Source organism: Rana temporaria, chromosome 6 (assembly GCF_905171775.1).
Source record: "Rana temporaria chromosome 6, aRanTem1.1, whole genome shotgun sequence".
Taxonomy (NCBI): domain Eukaryota; kingdom Metazoa; phylum Chordata; class Amphibia; order Anura; family Ranidae; genus Rana; species Rana temporaria.
This window is the reverse complement of record NC_053494.1, coordinates 5,149,108-5,171,777: the sequence shown is the minus strand read 5'-3', so window position 1 is coordinate 5,171,777 and position 22,670 is coordinate 5,149,108. Positions and strand designations below refer to the sequence as shown.

Genomic DNA, 22,670 nt, shown 5'->3' with positions numbered 1-22,670 from the left:
ACAATCAGTTGACTGATGGTCCGTCGCACCTACACACCATCGGTTAAAAATCCGATCGTGTCAGAACGCGGTGACGTAAAACACAACGACGTGCTGGGAAAAAATGAAGTTCAATGCTTCCAAGCATGTGTCGACTTGATTCTGAGCATGCATGGATTTTAAATGGTCAAATTTAAAGCAAGTTGTCTTTTTTTTTTAACCGATGGTTAAATAACCTATGGGGCCCACACACGATCGGTTTTGACCGATGAAAACGGTCCATCAGACCGTTGTCCTCTGTTTAACCTATCGTGTGTACGAGGCCTCAGTGTAAAGTTGGGTGTGATTATTTTCATGACTTGTATAGTAAAAATTTAACTCCAGAACAGATCATCATTACAGGGCCTCTTTTCTTAGAAATAAAGATGGGAGTCATCAGATTTTTGGATATTCTTTTTCAACGTCCCAAACTAATGTGAGAGGAGAACATACCAGGAAAGTGTGATAAGACACGTAGGCCCGGATTCGCAGACACTGGCGCATATTTATGCCGCCGTAGCGTATCTCCTTTACGCTACGCCGACGCAGCGCAGAGAGGCAAGCACTGAATTCACAAAGCACTTCATTCCAAATCTGCGCTGAGTTTCTCAGGCGTAAGTCAGCGTAAGTGGAAGTGGGCGTGAGCCATGCTAATGAGGCGTGACCCCATGCAAATGATGGGCCGAGCGCCAGACAGATACGTATCACAAACTGCGCATGCGCCGTCCCGTGGGCGCTTCTCAGTGCGCATGCTCACAATCATGTCGCAACAACTGCCTAAGATACGCCGGATCACTGCCTACGGCGTGAACGTAACCTACTCCTAGTCCATCGGTTAAAAATCCACGCATGCTCCGAATAAAGTCGACGCATGCTCGGAAGCATTGAACTTCATTTTTCTCAGCACGTCGTCGTGTTTTACGTCACCGCGTTCTGACACGATCGCTTTTTTAACTGATGGTGTGTAGGCGCGACTGATGAAAGTCAGCTTCATCGGATACCTGATGAAAAAATCCATTGGTCCGTTTTCATGGGATGAACCGATCGTGTGTACATGGCATTAGAAGTCTCATGGGTTTTTAGGTGTCGATACTTTCTTCTACAGCCTTGCTTAGAATCATAATCATCAAAATTAAAAGAAATGCTTGAAATATATCACTCTGTGTATAAAACATCTATATAAAATATGAGTTTCACTTTTTAAATTGAATTACTGAAATAAACTAACTTTTGAGATGCACCTGTATAGAGTAATTTTTATTATATATATATTTTTTTCAGTTCTGTGCAGAAGTTTAAAATTCATGTTTCTATAAATACAGTGGCCCGGATTCAGGTAGATTTGCCCCTTTCTTGCGGAGGCGCAGGGCAACGTTTTTGCCCTGCGCCCCCGCAAATTTACTGCGCTACCCGCGATTCACGGAGCAGTAGCTCCGTAAATTGCGTGTGCGCTGTGTAAATTTGCCCTGCGTAAGGGCGCCTAATGTAAATGATCCCGTAGGGGGCAGGAATCATTTAAATTAGGCGCGCTCCCGCGCCGAGCGTAGAGCGCATGCTCCGTCGGGAAACTTTCCCGACGTGCATTGCGGCAAATGACGTCGCAAGGACGTCATTTGCTTCAAAGTGAACGTGAATGGCGTCCAGCCAGTCACTTACGCAAATTACGTAAAAATTGAACATCGCGACGCGGGAATTTCGGGTATACTTTAGCATTGGCTGCCCCTGCTATTAGAAGGGGCAGCCTTACGCTAAACACGCCGTACGGAAATGACGTAAATTGCATACGCAGGGCTCGCGCAACATTGTGAATCGGTGTTAGTATGCAATTTGCATACTATACACTGAGCACAATCGGAGCGCCCCCTAGCGGTCATCGCAAGAATGCAGCCTAAGATATGTGTGGCATAAGAGCCTTATGCCATGCAGATTTTAGGCTGCAGTCGGCGTTACGATGTTCCCGAATCAGGAGCATTTGTAACGCCGGGGCAAGTAAGCAATTGCGCTGTGTAACCTATGGTTACGCAGGCGCAATTGCTTCTTGAATCCGGGCCAGTATATACAGTATATTTTGTTGTATCTAAAAGCCCACTACAACAAAGATTACCAGATCATGTTTTATTGAGAAAAGAGGTCTAATGGATCTACAAATTAAATCCCTGATATCCATTTGGTTTGAATCATGAATTTGATGTATTTGGATGATTTATTTCTGATACTTTATGTTTTTTTATTTTCTTGCAGATTTATTCAGTATATACAATCACTGGAGGAATTTTTGCAATGAAGTTGGGAATTTTACAGCTTTTACTCTCTGCTTTCTTCTCATCATTGGGTTGTTTCTCCTGCCTTAATTATTGAATGGATTGAAACAAACATATTGACTGTTTTTGATTGTTATAGTGGATTTGATTGTTGGCCCAATGAAGGGTTTATTGTTTGATCTGTCACCAGTATGTATTGCTATTTTTGAAAGGACATACACTCTTTATAAGCTGCAGCCCCATTTTTGGACTTTCTGCTAATTATTGAGCCAGGAAGGCAGGGCTCTAGTTTGCTGGCACTCGATTGGTGGGAATGTTCATTTACAGTCTAGTGAATGGTGTCTTCTCCAGTATAATACCTCCCTGAACCCTCACATTATCTCTCCCTCTCTTAGTGAATTATTTGGTTATGATGGGAAATCAAACTTCTCAGTCTGAATTCATTTTGCTCGGCCTGTCAGACCTCACAGATTCTCAGATCCCGGTATTCCTGCTGATCCTCCTCATCTATGTGGCCACACTGGTTGGGAATCTTCTCATCATCTTCCTGGTGGTCTCAGACTCCCACCTGCACACCCCCATGTACTTTTCTTTGGGAAACCTCTCAGTTTTAGACATCTTCAATTCCTCCATTTCCACATCTCATTTGTCTTTTGACATCTTTACGGGAAACGGGCTGATTTCATACCCAACTTGTATCACCCAAGTCTTCTTCTTCACCTGGTTTGGCAGCACTGAGTTCTTTATACTTGACATGATGTCTTATGACCGCTATGTTGCCATCTGCCATCCTTTGCGTTATACAACCATGATAAACATTCGCTTGTGTGTTCAGATAGCGTTCTTTTCCTGGCTCTTCAGATTTGTCTGTTGTTTGGTGCACATATTTTGTGCACTAAGATTGTCCTTCCCGGACCCCACCACCATCCCAGGCTTGTTCTGTGAATTATATCAGCTTCTTCAACTCTCATCTTCTGACACTTACCTCAATTATTTACTTTTGTATTTTGAATCATTAGACATTGGAGTCACTAGCTTTGTCATTACTTTCCTTTCATATGTTTACATATTCAAAACTATCCTAAAAATTAAACTGAATGATGGACGATGGAAAGCTTACTCCACCTGCAGCTCCCACCTCACGGTGGTCTTCATCTTTTACGGGACTGGTCTTTTCAACTATTTTCAATTTAAAACTACAAATTTTCTGGCAGGCAGATTGATCTCTGTATTTTATACAGTTGTCACCCCTCTTCTAAACCCGATTATATACAGCTTGAGAAACAGTGACCTAAAAAGAGCTCTTCAGAAAACTATATCCAGACTGAGCTCCATGCCATCACCTTGTAATTGATGGAAAACGTCAAGGTCCCCTGCTTGGACCTTGAAGAAGGGGACACACCCCGAAAGCTGAATGGCAACAAACTTTTACCCTAAAAAATCTCCATAGGCGACATTTTAAACAATTCTACAGGTTGCATGTTTTGAGTTACAGAGGTGGTCTAGGGCTAGAATTATTGCTCTCGCTCTAACAATTGTGGTGATACCTCACATGTGTGGTTTGAGCACCATTTTCATATGCAGGGTGCTGCTCACGTATGCGCTCACTTCTGCGCGTGAGCTCGTCGGGACGGGAGCTTTAAAAAATATTTTTTTCTTATTTACTTAACTTAATTTTATTGATTTTAAAACTCCCCTTTAAGACGTATGGACCGAAGTGACATTTTGACATTGCTTCCGCCCTGCTATGGTATGGAGACGGGTAGGGGCCATCTTGCCCTCACTCATATCCATACCCAGCCACTGACAGGTCCCCGATCGCCTCCGCCGCACCAACGTCTCCGCCCTGATATGGTATGGAGACGGGTGGGGGCCATCTTGCCCTCACTCATATCCATACCCAGCCACTCACAGGTCCCCGATCGCCTCCGCTGCAGAAGGGAGCGCATACGTGAGCAGCACCCTGCATATGAAAATGGTGCTCAAACCACACATGTGAGGTATCACCACAATTGTTAGAGGGAAGAAGAGAGGGGAAGGAAAAGAAAAAAGAGAAAAGAAGGAAAGGGGAGGGAGGAGGAACAAAAAGAAAAAGAGAAGGAAAAGAAAGAAAAAGAAGAGAAGAGGAGGGGGAGGGAGGGGAAGGAAAAAAAAAGAAAAAGAGAAATAAAAAAAAAGTATCTATTTGTTTAGAAAAATAATGGAGATTAAATTAAATAAATATTCTTCTCCGACGTATCTTCAAATATTTGGTTCCTTCAGGCGGATGGTATGTTTCTAGTATTATATGACTTTGTAGATGGACTCTACTCCCCTCCCCACCCTCCTGCTGGCAGAGCTCCAGTATGTGACCTTGCATTCTTTGTTATCTGACACGCATTTGTATCTCTACTTTCATTTTCACTTATTTCCTGTTCTCAGACGTGAAGACAAACCCCAGAAAGAGAAGACACGGTACAAACTGACACTTTGACGCTACTCTGTGTACTACTAATGGGTTTATCCTGATTCGATCGGCGGACGGGTAGGACATTGTGTGACTTTATGGGGTACATCTTTCTAGGATAATGCCACAAATTACTAGAGAGTTGCTGGGGATGCACATTGTGTCACTGCTGAAGAACATTGTATCAGTAATGAGGTGTCAGACTTTTTTTCCTTTTTGCTATAATAAATATCCCCAAAAAATATAACAAAAGCATTTTTTTTCCTCAGTTTAGGCCGATACGTATTCTTCTACATATTTTTGATATTGATTGGTTTGCGCAAAAGTTATAGGGCTAGATTCAGAAAGCCCGCCGTAACTTTGTGCGGGCGTAGCGTATCTCAGATATGCTACGCCGCCGTAACTTAGTGAGGCAGGTTCTGTACTCAGAAAGAACCTGCGTCCTAAGTTACGGCGGCGTAGCGTAAATGTGCCGGCGTAAGCACGCCTAATTCAAATTGTGAAGAGGTGGGCGTGTTTTATGTAAATAAAACATGACCCCACGTAAATGACGTTTCTAACGAACGGTGCATGCGCCGTCCGTGAACGTATCCCAGTGCGCATGCTCCTAATCACGTTGCAAATAGTCAATGCTTTCGACGTGAACGTAATTTACGCAAAGCCCTATTCGCAAACGACTTACGCAAACTACGTAAACGACGTAAAATTCGACGCTGTCTCGATGTCCATACTTAACATTGGCTATGCCTCATATAGCAGGGGGAACTTTACGCCGTAAAAAGCCTAACGTAAACGACGTAAAAAAAAATCCGCCGGGCGCACGTACGTTTCTGAATCGGCGTATCTAGCTCATTTGCATATTATACACGGAAATCAACGGAAGCGTCACCTAGCGGCCAGCGTAAATATGCACCCTAAGATCGACGGCGTAGGAGACTTATGCCGGTCGTATCTTAGCAACATTTAAGCGTATCTCAATTTGAGCATACGCTTAAAGATACGACGGCGCGGATTCGGACTTTCTACTGATACGCCCGTCGTAAGTGTACCTGAATCTAGCCCATAGCGTCTACAAAATAGGGGATAGTTTTATGGCCTTTTTAATAATAATACATTTTTTACTAGCAATGGCGGCGATCTGCAATTTTTATCATGACTGCAACATTATGGCGGACTCATCGGACACTTTTGACACCATTTTGAGACCATTGTCATTCCCGCCACTGCCACCACCTTTACCAGGCTGTGCCGTTTGATCAGAGATCCCAGAAAGGCACGTGCTTCCCAGGACACAGTGAGAGGAACTGACATTGTTTCCCCCACTGTATGACATCAGAAACCGGAAGCAACAAGGATTCCATTGCGTCCAGGTTTCGGTCTCTTGTAAAGAAGACATTACCGGCTGGTGAAAGCATCCAATCAAATCAATCTCAGTTTGATTAGATGCTTTAGAAGCCAGAGGAGAGATCTAAGGTCTCATAGACCCCAGATCTCTCCATAAAGGGGACCTGTCATGGCCCATGCTCTGGCCCATGTTCATCCCTTGTAATAACAATAAAGTTGATCCATTAAAGGTAAAAAACTTAAATAAAATAAATAATAAAGTAAAAAAAAAATTAAGAATTCTACTTTTATTATTTGTACTGTCATTATTATAGTAAATGTTCAATGTGTTCCTTTTGTTTTGTAGCACAAGACACATTCCATCATGTATTTTCTCTTCCTGGTAAGACAATTTTACTTTTTAAAGGAGACACTCTTAAAGTTTTTTTTTGTTTAAAAATAACAAACATGTTATACTTACCTGCCCTGTGTAATTGGTTTGCACAGAGCAGCCCAGATCCTCCTCTTCTCAGAGATCCTCGCCAGAACTCCTGGTCCCTCACTCCTGCCGAGTGTCCCTACAGCAAGCAGCTTGCTATGGGGGCACCCAAGCCAAGTCACTGCTCTGTGTGTCCATTCAGACACGGAGCTGTGGCTCGGCCCTGCTCCTCTCTTGCCTCATTGGCTCACTGACTGTGATTGACAGCTGTGTCTCAGGCAACCAGGAAGGAGATTCTCAGGCAGCTGAGGTTCTCATGCAACATCGCTGGATCGAGATGGGGCTCAGGTAAGTATTAGTTGGATGAGGGGGGCTGCTGCACACAGAAGGTTTTATAGCATGCATTAACTACTTGCCACCCACGCTATAGCAGAAAGACGGCTACAGCATGGACTTAAATTGCCGGGAGGTCATCCATAGACATCCTCCCGTTCTCCCAGGTGGCGCGCTCTGCAATAGCCGAGTTGGGGAGACTCAGCTGATCATAGATCGTGTAAAGGGCCAATCACAGCAGGCCCTTTACCACGTGATCAGCTGTCAGGCAATAACAGCTGATCACAGAAATCAAATGCCAGTTATCATTTTTTTCCTTCATGCTATCAGCATGAAGGAAAAAAGAAGCCGCAGCTGCTGCTAGAGGGACAAAGGTCCGTACTGCAAATCAGTGCCATCAGGGCCCACCAGTGTACCCCAGTGCCACCTATCAGTGCCCACCAGAGCTGCCAATCAGTGCCTCATCGTCAGTGCCGCCTATCGGTGCCCCTTACCAGTGCCTATCAGTGCCGCTTACCAGTGCCTATCAGTGCCCATCAGTGCCACCTATCAGTTCCACCTCTCTGTGTCACCTATCAGTGCCACCTATCAGTGCCTATCAGTTCCACCCATCAGTGTCGCCTTATCAGTGCTTACTCATGTGCCTATCAGTGCCGCCTCATCAGTGTGAGAGTTGGTCTGGGCATGACGGGGATATAAGTGCCCAGTAAGAAAGTGGTTAAGATAAAAAAAACTTCTGCCCTTAGAACCACTTTGAGTTGGCTATAGATGGATTGAAAATCAGCCAGTTCAGCAGGGATCGGCAGAATTTCAATCCATCTATTCATTGCCTTGTGTGCAACCAGCCTGTTGGGTTTTTTATGTTGATGGGGGATCAGATTATTTTTTGGGTTGAATGAAAAAAAAAAGCATCATCTGCCTTAGAACTGTGACAACACAATGGAAATGTTACCTGTACAGACGGTGTGTAGGATCACAATGATCTTCTTATCATTCTTTCTCTCTTCTCAGGTGTTTCCAGCTCTTTTACTATTTGCTGTTTTGGGTTTCACAATAAAATTTGTCTGTTCTCGGGTAAGTACAAATGTAAAATCTAAAGACAGGAAAACATCATATCGATGTTTCAGCTGTAGGTATAGAAAACCAATTTACCCCAAAGAAATACAAACTGGATGCTACATTTCTGCTGGTGGAGTTAAAACGTCCATGCTGCTCAAGAGTAGAACTAAAGGCAAAACTTTGAATAAGGGAGGGTTATAACCCCTGTCAGTTTTTGTTGACTTCTGTGTCCCATTGAGGAGATTTCTCTTCACTTCTTGTCCCATAGCCAAAACAGGAAGTGAGAGGAAATCCCTGGTTATCACCAATAGACATGCGGAACAATTTGTTTTGTTTCATTTTCCATAGATTTATTATGTTACTAATTATGTTTCATTTTTTCATTTCGGGAATTTGTTACATTTTGCTTTGTTTATTAATTTTCAAATAAATTCCAAATGTTCCGAATGATTCGGATCGGTTGAAAAATGATCGACTAATTTGAATTCTGTGTGAAGAATAGCTGTCTGTTAAGGAGCGGGCCGGGAAGCCAGCTGCCACATCCCTAACAACCGATGACTTGTCAGCGGGCTTCCCCACTAAGAGCTGAAATGTAAACAAAAGAATGCTGGCAATAGAAAAACTGTGTGGGGTCCCCCCCCAATCCATACCTGGCCCTTTGGACTGATTTGGATTCTAAGGGGAACCCCACACCAAAATGTAAAAATAAAATGGCGTGGGGGTCCCCCTAGAATCCATTCCAGACCCTTATCCGAGCATGCAGTTTGACAGACCAGGAAAGGGGGGGAGTGAGCACCTCCCCCTCCTGAACCTTACCAGGCAACATGCCTGCCCCCCACCCCAAAGCACCTTGTCCCCATGTTGATGGTGAAAAGGGCCTCTTCCGTACAATCCTTGGCGATGGTTGTGGGGGTCTGTGGGCGAGGGCTTATCGGAATCTGGAAGCCTCCTTTAACAAGGGGGCCTCTAGATCCCAGCCCCCCCCCCATGTGAATGAGTATGGGGTACATAGTTCTCCTACCCATTCACCCAAAAAGTGAACAAAGACACAAAACTAGTTTTAAAATATTCCTTGATTAAAAAATACTTGATGTCTTCCGAAGTAACGATGCCTGCCCCCACCACCGGACCTGAAAAAATAAAAAATAAAACTCTGGCCTCTTTGAACACTCCCACCGACTGCCTGCTCCTCTATCTGACATTTCTAAAATAGCTAAGGGGAGGAGTCACCCGATGACGCCAGCGGGTGACCCCGTCCCCATGTGAGGTCATCGACCCAGCATGTCCCGGTTGGGGACATTACAAGGGCCAGGGTCACCCACTGATGTCATTGGGTGACTCCGCCCCTTAGCTATTTATGAAATGTCAGACGAGGAGCAGGCAGATTTTGTCTACTGCTGGTCTCTGGCAATTCTTTCTTAACAGTAGGGAAGGGTCATTTTAACTTGATTTGTTCCTGTATCTGAGGTCAACCTAAAATCCCTGAACACGTGGAAGCTCTAAACGTGAGTCTTATGCCGCGTACACACGATCAGACATTCCGACAACAAAACCGTGGATACATTTCCGACGGAATGTTGGCTCAAACTTGTCTTGCATACACACGGTCACACAAATGTTGTCGGAAATTGCGAACGTCAAGAACGCGGTGACATACAACACATACGACGGTGCAATAAAACGGAAGTTCCATAGCAAGTGCGCCACCCTTTGAGCTCCTTCTGCTAATCTCGTGTTAGTAGAAGTTAGGTGGAGAGACGATTCGCGTTTTTCAGCTTCGTGCTTTTCAGTCCGTTACAGCGTGATGAATGTGCTATCTCCATTACAGACGCTAGTTTTACCAGACCGCGCGCTTCCGCCTCATACTTGGTTCAGAGCATGCGTGAAATTTTGTGTTCGTCGGAATTGTCTACACGCGCTCGGAATTTACGAGAACGGATTTTGTCGTTGGAAAATTCGAGAACCAGCTCTCAAATTTTTGTTGTCGGAAATTCTGACAGAAAATGTCCGATGGGGCCTACACGCGGTCGGAATTTCCGACCAAAAGCTCCCATCAAACATTTGTTGTCGGAAATTCCGAGCGTGTGTACGCAGCATAAGTGTTAAGCCAGCTATAGACGATTTGAATCTCGGCCGGTTCAGCGGGGACCATGTATGGGCAGGGTGAATGTACCCAAGTTGATCAATCGATTTACTTGGGTACAACCAGCATGTTGGATTTTAGATGCTATTATTTCTAGCAGCTGTTATAGCACTGTATTTTCCAAGCGACAAATGGGCTCTCCCCAGCCGTGGTTGCAAGTAAGAAAATCACTCCATCTATGGCCGGCTTTAAAAAAACGTAAATGTCTCCAGTTGCATTTTCAGTATAGCCTAGTAAGAAGAATTATCTCTTGTCTTAATTCAAACAGATCTGGGGTGTTCAGAGACGAGTCGTTGGGATCTTCTCTTGCTCTTCCCCTGAAGATTACAAGTGGATCACACAGGGCCTAGAATCCCCGTTGTTTAGAGGTTCTGTAGAGACAACTTTCGCCTCAACCATATCAAATAATTATAATAATAGGTTGAAATTCAGACAAGATGTTGAGAAGTGTGATTTTGCCATCTTATATCACACGAAGAATCGAGGACGGGTTAACGTCACCAATGTGACAGACTCCCTTTATGATGAAGAGATCAAACACATGTCCTTGTGTAAAGGTAAATGTAGAGCTACCTTCCTAGTCTTTGGAATGTAGATAAAAACCCAAACTAAGGTGATTGTAACCAGAGGCGCCCGGTGGTCATTTTATTTGGGGGGGGCAAATAGTTCCATCTCCCCAGGCGGTCGGGTCTGGAGTACTTAACCCGTCTATGGTGGGCAGGCTTTACTGGTGGCTTCCCTTGCTCAGTGGCAACGGCTTTCCCTTTCCCTGCTCTCCATGGGCATAGCTGCAGCTTCCGGTTCCTCCCTTTTTCTTGGCGGCAATTGGAACACTTCTCTTTTCGGCCAATTGGAAAACAGGTCTCACCTGCTTCTGAATGCCTGGATTGAGGATCAGTGTTACAACAGTGAATATTCATTTGCTGTTGTAACACTTGGGTGGGATCATGATGCAATGCTCTGTGCCATGAGACCACTCTACTTTTAAGCCCATTCGAGACTCTGACTCTAATCAGGGGCTTCCATAAACCACCCCCACCGCTGTAATTCAGGCGCCCGGCATCCTGAAAGGGGCTGGACGCACGAATAGGGGGTGGCCTAAACCCAGCTCACGTTCCCTATTAGTGGGTGAACAATCCAACGCTTGGTGAATTATTCTGCTTCACAATGATAGGAAGAACCGACATCGAATGATCAAAAGGTGACGTCACAGAGCTTGGCCGCCACATGCTATGCTTTACGTTTCTGAGTACCAGAACATTGCACACCATGTGTACCTGAATGTTGGCTGCCAGAGGATTGCTGCAGTAATGGTGTCAACACTGGGAAAACTGCTAAACGTACTTTTTGAATGAAAATGATGCACCGTAAGCCACACACCAAGAAACCCCATGCATCAAAGCGATGTCAACAGCCTGAGTCCATCTCCGTCTTGACTACACCACCAACACGTTCCGTCCCACACCTGGGCCTTAGTCACGAGGCTGCTGACAACTCTTTGATGCAATGGGTTGCTCGATGTGCGGCTTACAGGACATCATTTTCATTCTGTGACTCTGACGGTAGCCTAGGTGGACTTTTAACCCAGCCTGCACCCTGGTTGTCATCCACCAGCCATACAGGAAGCTGCACAAGCCAGAGCGGGTACCCAAAGTTAACCTACTTTTTGAATAGTATTTAGTTTTATTTCACTGTCTTTTTCAACCCAACTGAAGCGTTGTTTTTCTCTACTGTAACTCTGCAGGTAGGAAGAATGTCATTGTTGTGATTGATGACCTGGAGAAAAGTGGCTATGAGGAGAAGTATTGTATTCTGGACACCCAGCCAGATATCCCCAAATATGCCCGAGATTTGATACTCGTCAGTAGCGAAGACAAAAAGCATCAACAAGGACTTAACAACAAACTCCAACTGATCGGAGATCTTATGTCTGATGGTAAATGACCTGCTGTACTGATTAGGAGTTGGAAATATCAATGGTGATTGGTTGTCCTCAGCATACTTATACTGACACAGAAGAGATCGGCTTCTGTACAACCAGCTTGCCCAAAGATGAATTGAAATTTGTCCGGTACCTGCTGAACCAACCGAATTCCAATCCATCTACAGCTGGCTTTAGGCCTTACTGTGTGAAAATGCACAATACTTGCAATGTCCAGGGGGGAGGGGGAGGACAGTAGGACAAGATGGTAAGGAGCCACAGTATAAAAAGACTGTGTTTAAAGTGAACCTTTAACCCCTTGCCGACCGCTGCACGACTATATACGTTGGCAGAATGGCACGACTGGGCAGATGTCACTGTTAAGGCCGGGATTGTGAGCGCGCATGCCCACCGCGAGCTGTGACCGCGGGTCCTGCGGACTTGATATCCGCCGAGAGTCCTGCGATCATCTCACGGAGAGAAAGAACGGAGAAAACCTAATGTAAACAAGCATTTTCCCATTCTGCTTAGTGACAGGACACTGATCACAGCTCCCTGCCCCTCCCTCAGTGTCGTGTCACACGTAGACCATCCCCCCTACAGTTAGAACACATCCCTAGGTCACACGTAACCCCTTCAGTTCCCCCTACAGGTTAACCCCTTCACTGCCAGTCACATTTACACAGTAACAGTGCATTTTTATAGCACTGATCGCTGTATAATTGTAAATGGTTCCAAAATAGCGCCAAAAGTGTCCGATGTGTCCACCATAATGTCGCAGTCATGATAAAAAAACACTGATCACTGCCATTACTAGTAAAAAAAAAATATTAATAAAAATGACATAAAACTATCCCCTATTTTGTAGAGTACTGTGATCTCTAAATAAATTAAATGTGCAGAGATTCACAATGTGACCAGATATTTCCCAGAACTGTCCCCAGAATGTGTAGCATCTTCTCACCTCAAGTCCTCAAACTTCCATATCTCATGTCTCATCATGCTTGTATGGAGCCCACATAGGATGGAACCATTCCCTCTATGATGGTCTGGGGACAGGTGCAGTTAGACGCTTTGTCACTAGGTGACTCTTTGCCAGAATAGTATCTGGTTACAGTAGGTAAGATCATCAGGTGCTAGGCCCTTTTAGCTAATGACCTCCTGCAGTGATGCCATGGGTGAGTCATTGCCCAGTTTTGGCCAGGTTGGGTCATGGGGCACCCCACTCCAGTACAGACGTAACCATCCCACATAGATCCTGGACAAGGCAGGAGGCCGAATGAGGTGGACCTGTGCTGTAATATTTCTGCCCCTTATTAAGGTGGGGGCTAGGGAAGATTGCACAAGGCTTTTAGGCCAGGATGGAGATCCCTGTGTGAGGTTGCTTCCGTGGAGGGTTCCCAGGAGAGATGTACCCAGCAAGGAGGTGGCTGCAGAGAGCACTAACGACCCTGGACAAAGGAGAGACTGTAAGGGAGAAGGCTTTTGAGATACAGCACGTGCTTTCACTTGTGCCTACTGCGGACCGTCCACTAAATGCGATTGACTGTGTAATGTTAAGTGACTCTGGAATGTATGTGATGTGACTGTAATACCATTTCCTGACTTCCACCAGTAAAGTGCAGCAAAACTACTTTTTATGTGGATATTCCTTCCTTGGGGCTACAATGGTCTATGGCCAGGAATGTCATATGGGGGCCTACGGCAAGGAGCAGGGCATACGATGGAGGAGGGTTCAGTCTCAGCAGGAGGGACAGTGTTCTAACAGGGCTGGAGCAGGGGTGGGGACTTGGCACCAAATTTAACCAACCACATAGCACCTCTTAGGCCTCGTACACACGACCGAGGAACTCGGCGGGCGAAACACATCGAGGAACTCGAAAAGCCAATTTTCTCCATTACCGTCGAGGAAAAAGAGAACACGACCGGTTTCCTCGGCAAAAAAAATCTCCCACCAAGTTTCTTGATGGATTCTGCCAAGGAAACCGGTCGTGTGTACAAGGCCTGACAGATCTTTTCAGATTCTCTGTGCATTTTGAGCATGGCGGTTCCTCCGCAGTAGGAATGGACCTGAGTTCTGCTGACCACAATAAACACAGAACCATTTAAATTTCAATCCCAGCCTAAATTTATTGCTGTTTTACTTTTTTATTTATTTATTTTAATTTTTTTCAGAATCCATGAACCGAATCCAGTACTGTGATTATCTGGTAAGTAAGTAAGCCATGAAAAATACATGTATTAGTCAAAGATGAAATAAAAGGACAGATGTTTAATCACTTCCAGCCCCGGACCAAAATGCAGCTAAAGGCCCAGGCCAGGTTTTGCGATTCGGCACTGCGTCGCTTTAACTGACAATTGCGCGGTCGTGTGACGTGGCTCCCAAACAAAATTAACGTATTTTTTCCCCCACAAATAGAGCTTTTTTTTGGTGGTATTTGATCACCTCTGCGGTTTTTATTTTTTGCGCTATAAACAAAAATAGAGCGACAGTTTTGAAAAAAATTCTATATTTTTTACTTTTTTCTATAATAAATATCCCCCAATAATATATATAAAAAAATACATTTTCCTCAGTTTAGGCCGATACGTATTCTTCTACATATTTTTGGAAAAAAAATCGCAATAAGCGTTTATCGGTTGGTTTGCACAAAATGTATAGCGTTTACAAAATAGGGGATAGTTTTATTGCATTTTTATTAATTATTATTTTTTTACTCCTAATGGTGGCGATCAGCGTTTTTTTTCGTGACTGCGACATTATGGCGGACACTTCGGACAATTTTGACACATTTTTGGGACCATTGTCATTTTCCCAGCAAAAAATTCATTTAAATTGCATTGTTTATTGTGAAAATGACAGTTGCAGTTTGGGAGTTACCACAGGCGGCACTGAAGGAGTTATGTTTCACCTAGTGTGTGTTTACAACTTTAGGGGGGTGTGGCTGTAGGTCTGACGTCATCGATTGTGTCCCCCTATAAAAGGGATCACACGATCGATGCAGCTGCCACAGTGAAGCACGGGGAAGCCGTGTTTACACACGGCTCTCCCCGTTCTTCAGCTCCGAGGAGCGATCGCGAGGGGGCGGCTAGAAACGAATAGCCGCCCCCTCATCCCGGATCGCTCCCAGCCAATTCTTGACCGTCGCATGTACCGGGGGGGCTCCTGATCGGACCCCCGACCCGCGGAAAGGTAGGGACATACATGTACGCCCATCTGCCTGTACGTGCCATTCTGTAGACATATATGTACATGCGGCGGGCGTTAAGTGGTTAATCACTTCCAGCCCGGGCCTATTCTGGCACTTCTCTCCTACATATAAAAATCATTTTTTTTTGCTAAAAAATTACTCAGAACCCCCAAACTTTATTCTGTATATGCTTTCTTTTTAGCACCCAACTTTTTATGCCACACGGTATTTGTGCATGTTTTCATGAATTAAAAAAACAAAACAGTAAGCCGGTTCACACAGCCGCGGCATGACTTTGGGGGCGACTCTGCAAGTCGTCCTAAAAGACGACTTCAGAGGCGACCTGCAAAACGACTTCTGTATAGAAGTCAATGCAGGTCGTCCCGAGCCGCCCCCGAAGTCGTACAGGAACCTTTTTCTAAGTCGGAGCGACTTGCGTCGCTTCTATTAGAACTGTTACATTGCATAGAATGAGTCGCCCCAGTGTGAACCGGCTCTAAAGGCAGTCCGATTTTCTTGTATAATGTAAAAGATAATGTTACGCCGAGTCAATAGATACCATAAGTCACGCTTTAAAATTGCGCACACATAGGGCTAGATTCATATAGCCCGCCGTAAGTTTGTGCGGGCGTAGCGTATCTCAGATACGCTACGTAACTTAGTGAGGCTGGGGCTGGATTCACAAAGAACCTGCGCCCTAAGTTACGGCGGCGTAGCAAAAATCTGTCGGCGTAAGCGCTCCGAATTCAAATTGAGAAGAGGTGGGCGTGTTTTATGTAAATAAAACATGACCCCACGTAAATGACGTCTTTAACGAACGGCGCATGCGCCGTCCGTGAACGTATCCCAGTGCGCATGCTCCTAATCACGTTGCAAATAGTCAATGCTTTCGACGTGAACATAATTTACGCAAAGCCCTATTCGCGAACGACTTACACAAACGACGTAAACAACGTAAAATTCAACGCTATCCCGACGTCCATACTTAACATTGGCTATGCCTCATATAGCAGGAGTAATGTTACGCTGGAAAAAGCCTTACGCAAACGACGTAAAAAAATCCGCCGGGCGCACATACGTTTCTGAATCGGCGTATCCAGCTCAATTGCATATTCCATGCTGAAATCGACGGAAGCGCCACCTAGCGGCCAGCGTAAATATGCAACTAGGATACTACGGCGTAAGAGACTTACGCCAGTCGGATCTTAGCCAAATTTCGTCGTATCTTGCTTTCTGAATACAGAAAGAAGATACGCCAGCACAGCTTAGAATTTACACAGAGTGGGCCAGATTCAGCAATAGATACGACGGCGGATCTCCTGATCCGCCGTCGTATCTGTGAGAGCCGACGGTCGGATCTGTGAGATCCGACGGTCGGAGCTATGCGACTGATTCATAAGAATCAGTTCCGCATAGATCTCCCTTAGTTCCGACTGGTGTAAGTGACTTACACCAGTCGAATCTTAGGCTGTAAACTCCCGCCGGCCGCTAGGTGTCGTCGCTATTTTTTACCCGTCGCATATGCAAATGAGGAAAACCGCCGATTCACGTTCGTACGCCCGCCCGTCGCTCGTTTTCTACGTCGTTTGCGTTCGGGTTTTTCCGGCGGATAGCTACTCCTGCTATATGAGGGGTAGCTAATGTTAAGTATGGCCGACGTTCCCGCGCCGAGTTTTAAATTTTTTACGTCGTTTGCGTAACGCGATCAGGAATCCCGATGGCCGCAATCGACGTACCCGCCGCAAACAATGACGTCCTAGCGACGTCATTTGGAGCATGCGCACTGGACTTTTTCGCGGCGGCGCATGCGCAGTTAAATCGGCGCGGGAACGCGCCTGATTTAAATTGTACACTCCCCCTAGCCGCGGAATTTGCATTCCGCCGGGGGGAGTTACGATCCAACGGTGCAGTTTGCGAGGTAAGTGCTTGGTGAATCATGCACTAGCCTCGCTAAATTGCATCGGCGGAACGTAAAAAACTTAGATCCAGCGGATCTAAAGATCCGCTGATCTACCTGAATCTGCCCCACTATGAATAGATACGCCGACGTAAATTCTTGCTGAATCTAGCCCATACAGTATATAGTGGTTTTATGCTGTGGTTTCCTTGACATGAATTCTCATGACCTCTCTCTTCCTCTTTTTAGAGCTCTATGGTACACTGGCTCAGCGACACTGTGAGTTTCCCCGAATATATGTATTGCTTTTGTCATATTTATATCATCCGGCCACATGCCGGTTGTAGGAGAACTGGCATGTGGCATAAGAAAAAACTGCCATTACTAGCTCCCCCCCCCCAAAACGATGTATATTTACAAACTGCATATAACAAGAAAACCTGTCCAGTGTTAACATGCCATGTTAGGATAGCGTATTCTTTTTATAGAGTATATCTGAAATATCTTTAATTACAATTATACTTCCAAATATGTAAGTGATGCTAATGTTAGGACGTGTATGGACGTTTGTTTGAAACAAAACAGACAATTTTATATATATATATACTGTAAAGTGGAATATTAGGCTATGGGGGTACGTCATCCTATATAAAGTTTAGAAAAAAACTAACAGTCATGATGGACTATCACGGTACCAAAGAGGAATTTGTACACTAAATATTTCTCGGTATTATTTATTTTAACAAAAGGTTTAAAAATGAATTACATAAAATCAGTAAATGTATCATAATAAGGTTTAACATTCTTGGATACTCTCAATGTCTAATGGTTGACGCGTTTCACATTCCTGCTTCTTCAGAACCATATATTCTTGACTTGTAACAAAAGACCTTTATTTGAGGGTAGGAAGAGAGAAGGATCATTAACAATGGCTATTTTTTGAGGGTGGAAATATATCAGAAAATAATTCATTATTTAATTGATAACAACTTACATGGGTTCACCACACGTAAGTTGTCGTGTTTCCCGTCAGTCTTTTTCTCATCGCGAAAAACGGTCGTGCGTATGCTTTTATGAGGGGAAAAAAAAAATCACATGCTCAGAATCAAGTATTCAGCCCAAAGGGTGGCGCCATTTCAAAGGAACTTCCCCTTTATAGTCCCGTTGTACGTGTTGTATACCACTGCGCTTTGGTCGGACGTTTTTCTGCATGAACGTGTGTCTGCAAGTCAGGCTGGAGAGGAATCACGTTGTGAAAAACTTTGTTTTTTTTTCCTGCCGAGAAAAATGGTCATGTGTACGATCATTTTTCGGGGTTGTAAAAAACGTCATTTTTTAAAAATGTCATTTAAAACGATGGTGTGTGGGCTTCAGAGCATTTTTCGGGTTCTGAAAAATGGGCAAAAAAAAATTCGAACATGCTCTATTTTTTCAAGACGTTTTAAACTATGTAGTTTTTCGGGTTGTAAAAAATGGTCGTATGTGGGCTTTAACGACGTGCTCAGAAGCAAGTTATGAGACGGGAGCGCTCGTTCTGGTAAAACTACCGTTCATAATGGAGTAAGCACATTCATCACGCTGTAACAGACAGAAAAGCGCAAATCGTCTTTTACTAACACAAAATCAGATAAAGCAGCCCCAAGGGTGGCATCATCCAAATAGAACTTCCCCTTTATAGTGCCATCGTACGTGTTGTACGTCACCGCGCTTTGCTAAAGCATTTTTTTTTACGATCGTGTGTAGGCAAGGCCATTTTAATGATGAAGTTGAAAAAAACGTTGTTTTTTCGAGAGCCTGAAAAACGTATTTTTTTACAACCCGAAAAATGGTCGTGTGTACGAGGCTTTAGAATTAGTTAGATGTCTGATTGTCATGGCAAAGAATGGCTGAAGGAACGTTGGTGTGTGGGGGCAGTGTGTGCTCTTAGAAGGGTGTAATTGTGACTCTTGAACACCGCTTTGGGTAGACCAATAGATCTTCTGTAGCCAAACAATCGCAATGACGAAAGAGGCCTGTATGCAGACAGGAAAACTGACTTGAAGCTGAAATGGGGTGGATACACCGTATGACTGGACATGGTAGCAGACCTTTTATCTGTGATGGTGTTTTGGCCATCAACATACATGTTCTGCACATCTAAATATATTTATGGACAACAGAAAGCGCCATTGAAAGGTTTGTCCTGTTAATAAGCACTCTTCCTTTTACACTGTAGGTCAGGCTCCGTCCTCACCAGAGTTCCAGGGAAGGATTGGATGCTGTAAGTTTTTAATATCATTAATATCACTGACTAAAATTAATCTGCAATCCTTTTAATTATTTTAGACATGTGATGAGTTTAATGTGGCAAAATTGAAATACCTCTATAAAAATGATCTAATAATAGTAATATTTATACAAACTATTCTAAAAATGTTACGTGTAGTATGTACTACATGTATCTATAGATCTACTGTATATATAGATATAGAAATAGATAGATATCGATAGGTACCGTATTTTCCGGTGTATAAGACGACTTTTTAACCCCTGAAATTCTTCTTAAAAGTCGGGGGTCATCTTATATGCCGGTAACCTAACATGCGTCCATTTTTCAAAAGCCGCGCCTCTTTCTTCTGCTGTTCCGTGATAGGCGGAACACTCAGCTTCCCAGGAGACACTGTGTGTTCAGTGTTCCGCTTATCACAGAGGCCCTCTCGTCCGAGACCGAGGACGAGAGGGCCTCCGTGATAGGTGAACACTGAACACAGTGTCTCCTGAGAAGCTGAGTGTTCCGCCTATCACGGAACAGCAGAAGGAGGAGGCACGGCTTTTGAAAAAATGAACGGCCGCGGTCTGACATATACTGCATGGCTTAGGATAAGGTAAGGGATCGTCAAGACATGCAGTGAGACAGTGAGGCATGTAATGGGGCACAGTGAGTCTGGCATGTATTGGTACAGTGAGGCATGTAATGGGGCACAGTGAGTCTGGCATGTATTGGTACAGTGAGGCATGTAATGGGGCACAGTGAGTCTGGCATGTAATGGCACAGTGAGGCATGTAGTGGCACAGTCTGGCATGTAATGGTGGCACAGTCTGGGATGTAATGGCACAGTGAGGCATGTAGTGGCACAGTCTTGCATGTAATGGTGGCACAGTATGGCATGTAATGGCACAGTCTGGCGTGTAATAGTGGCACAGTCTGGCATGTAATGGTGGCACAGTCTGGCATGTAATGGTGGCACAGTCTGGCATGTAATGGCACAGTGAGGCATGTAGTGGCACAGTCTGGCATGTAATGGTGGCACAGTCTGGCATGTAATGGCACAGTCTGGCATGTAATGGAACAGTGAGGCATGTAATGGCACAGGGAGGCGAGGCATGACTAGTATGAAGGGGGTCATCTTTTACGGCGAGTATATCCCAAAACCTAAATTTTAGCTGGGAAATTAGGGGGTCGTCTTATACGCCGGCAAATACGGTAGATATACTGCGTGTGAGTATACATTGTGGGAGGCCGGCTTTAACTGGAGAGTTTTCAGAGAGGTAATCCAGCTGTGTTTAAGATTAATTGCTCCCTGCCCGTGTTTATTTGGTCAGCAAATACAGCAACAGAAAAGATTTACCACGCGGGGGTAGAAAACATAGTCCCAAAGCAAATGTCAATCAAAACAAATAATTGGACCTTTCACTAAGTGAGACTATAAAAATGAAAAAATGATATTTAATCAACACTCAGATGGCATTGAGGCTTGGCCATTCCCTGCGTGTTTATATTGAATTGTGTCTAACATCTGTATGTCTATATAAAATCTACATTTCATATCTAGAAGCTGAAACATGATTATTTGTCATTTTAGCCATTGCTTGTGTAGAATGCATACATCTCCAATCCCGTCATCAGCTGCTGTCAGAGAGAAAGCAATCTGTGGCAATCATCAACAATTCTGTCCAGTCCTTCCTGCTGGTAACTTATATGATGGTGGTGGGAAAAAAAGAGCCAGAGATCAACGTCCAATCAACCTTGCTGGGTTACTGTTACAGCAACAACCACTGGAGCCCAAAGCAGTTACCCCAACCCCCATCTGGACCATTCCATGGATCTATTCATGACTTTGCTTAATATATTGGGATAATGTGTAAATTTGCTTACATGGCTCTATCTCTACTGAGGATGAAACAAAAATGCAGCCAGTGATTAGGCAATAGAGGCCTACAGAGCCCAATGGTAAATCAAGAACTGCCACTGGGTGTCAATGACACCATGATTTGTTGGGGTAAAATGAGGCACCAGAGCAGTGGCAGCCCGTCCATAGGGGGGTGAACAGGTGCGAAAAAAGGTCCTTAAGTGCACTGTTTTCGCGTGTCAGACACAGTGCGTTTGGGAAGCGCCATGTATATGCAATCATGAGATTGCAGAAGAGGCACTTCATTTGCAGGCGTTTGACCTGCCTGGTGGCGCAGTCCATCACGCCGGACAACTTCCGCCCGGTGCCCGTAGTATGTATCACTACGGCCGGGTGCTTTGATTGACATTGGCACCACTCTAGGACATGGGCGGTGATTTCTATCTAAGTTACAATGTCACTTCTGGTTTTCCCTGTGCCAGAGATAAACCGGAAGTGACGTGAGCAGCTTTGTGGAACGCACGGCCCGAACGGAGCACTGTGCCCTGTCCTCTGGAGAGGAGGTGTCCTGGTCCACACTGTGTCCCCGCTGACCGGCCGACCCACCAGCTGCCGCTGCACCAGAGGGAACTTGCATTTGTTCTCATCAGGTGGCTACAAGTTCCCCCTTGTGATTCTCTGATTGCTGAGCTGTGTGTCCATGTTTCATGTATTATTATTATTTTTTCTTTTCTCACTCTACCTTCTAATATTCAAGATTTTTACATCCTGTAAGAGACGAATTTATAACAAAATACATATTTTTTTTTTAAAGGTAACATTCTTATTGAAATTTACAACAAAATCACTTACATAGAGAAGTTTAAATATCCACAACCTGGATTCTCAGTCTCAGGGGCCCTTGTGCTTCAAAGATAGGTAAAGGCAAAATCTTAAAACAAATGAAACAATTTAATGTAGGAAGTGTCACAGACTCAGACCTTCTTATGTCTAAAATCATCCTATGACCACTAGGGGCATAGGGGGCCAGATTCACAGTGGAGATACGAGGGAGTATCTCAGATACGCCGTCGTATCTCTCAGAGTATCTATGCGACTGATTCATAGAACCAGTTACGCATAGATTTCCCTAAGATCCGACAGGTGTAATTGTTTTACACTGTCGGATCTTAGGATGCAGTACCGCGGCCGCCGCTGGGGGGAGTTTGCGTCGTAAACCAGCGTCGGGTATGCAAATTAGGAGTTACGGCGATCCACAACGGTTTTTCGCGTTCGCTACGTCGCCGCTAGTCTAGTTTCCCGTCGCAAAGTTAGACGTCGTTGTTGGTGCCTTAACTTTAGTCAGCAAACGTATTGCTGTCTAAAGTATGGCCGTCGTTCCCACGTTGAAATTTTAAATTTCACGTCGTTTGCGTAACACGTCCGGGAATACGGAATTACGCTACGCGCGTCGCCGTTCGAAAAAATGATGTCACTTCGCGCAAAGCGCGGCGGGAGTTACGAAACGGAGCATGCGCAGTAGGTCCGGCG

The 22,670-nt window shown here is 44.7% G+C and overlaps 2 protein-coding genes across 3 annotated transcripts; both read left to right on the top strand.

Moving 5' to 3' along the window:
• Positions 1-2,691: 2,691 nt before the first annotated feature.
• Positions 2,692-3,633, top strand: LOC120942849 (olfactory receptor 1361-like). Its single transcript, XM_040355774.1, has one exon. The coding sequence runs from the start codon at positions 2,692-2,694 to the stop codon at positions 3,631-3,633; it is 942 nt and encodes a 313-aa protein (XP_040211708.1).
• A 1,033-nt stretch (positions 3,634-4,666) lies between these two features.
• On the top strand, positions 4,667-21,345 carry LOC120942941. 2 transcript variants are annotated; one of them, XM_040355917.1, is made up of 9 exons: positions 4,667-4,803; positions 6,416-6,451; positions 7,832-7,894; positions 10,291-10,579; positions 11,767-11,958; positions 14,119-14,153; positions 17,281-17,310; positions 19,247-19,291; positions 20,874-21,345. In XM_040355917.1, exons 2-9 carry the CDS (start codon positions 6,434-6,436, stop codon positions 20,886-20,888), a joined length of 687 nt encoding a protein of 228 aa, XP_040211851.1. In that variant the 5' UTR covers positions 4,667-4,803; positions 6,416-6,433; the 3' UTR covers positions 20,889-21,345. The 2 variants fall into 2 exon arrangements, with proteins under 2 accessions (XP_040211851.1, XP_040211852.1); XM_040355918.1 differs by having other exon boundaries at positions 4,667-4,828.
• The last annotated feature ends 1,325 nt before the right edge of the window (positions 21,346-22,670 follow it).

Bases quoted from the DNA above. Each gene is read 5' to 3' on its own strand.
- LOC120942941 (XM_040355917.1), top strand. The intron at 11,959-14,118 runs GTAAATGACCTG...AATTTTTTTCAG, and splicing joins CGGAGATCTTATGTCTGATG to AATCCATGAACCGAATCCAG. The intron at 17,311-19,246 runs GTGAGTTTCCCC...TTTACACTGTAG, and splicing joins TACACTGGCTCAGCGACACT to GTCAGGCTCCGTCCTCACCA.
- LOC120942849 (XM_040355774.1), top strand. From the start codon at position 2,692: ATGGGAAATCAAACTTCTCAGTCTGAATTCATTTTGCTCGGCCTGTCA.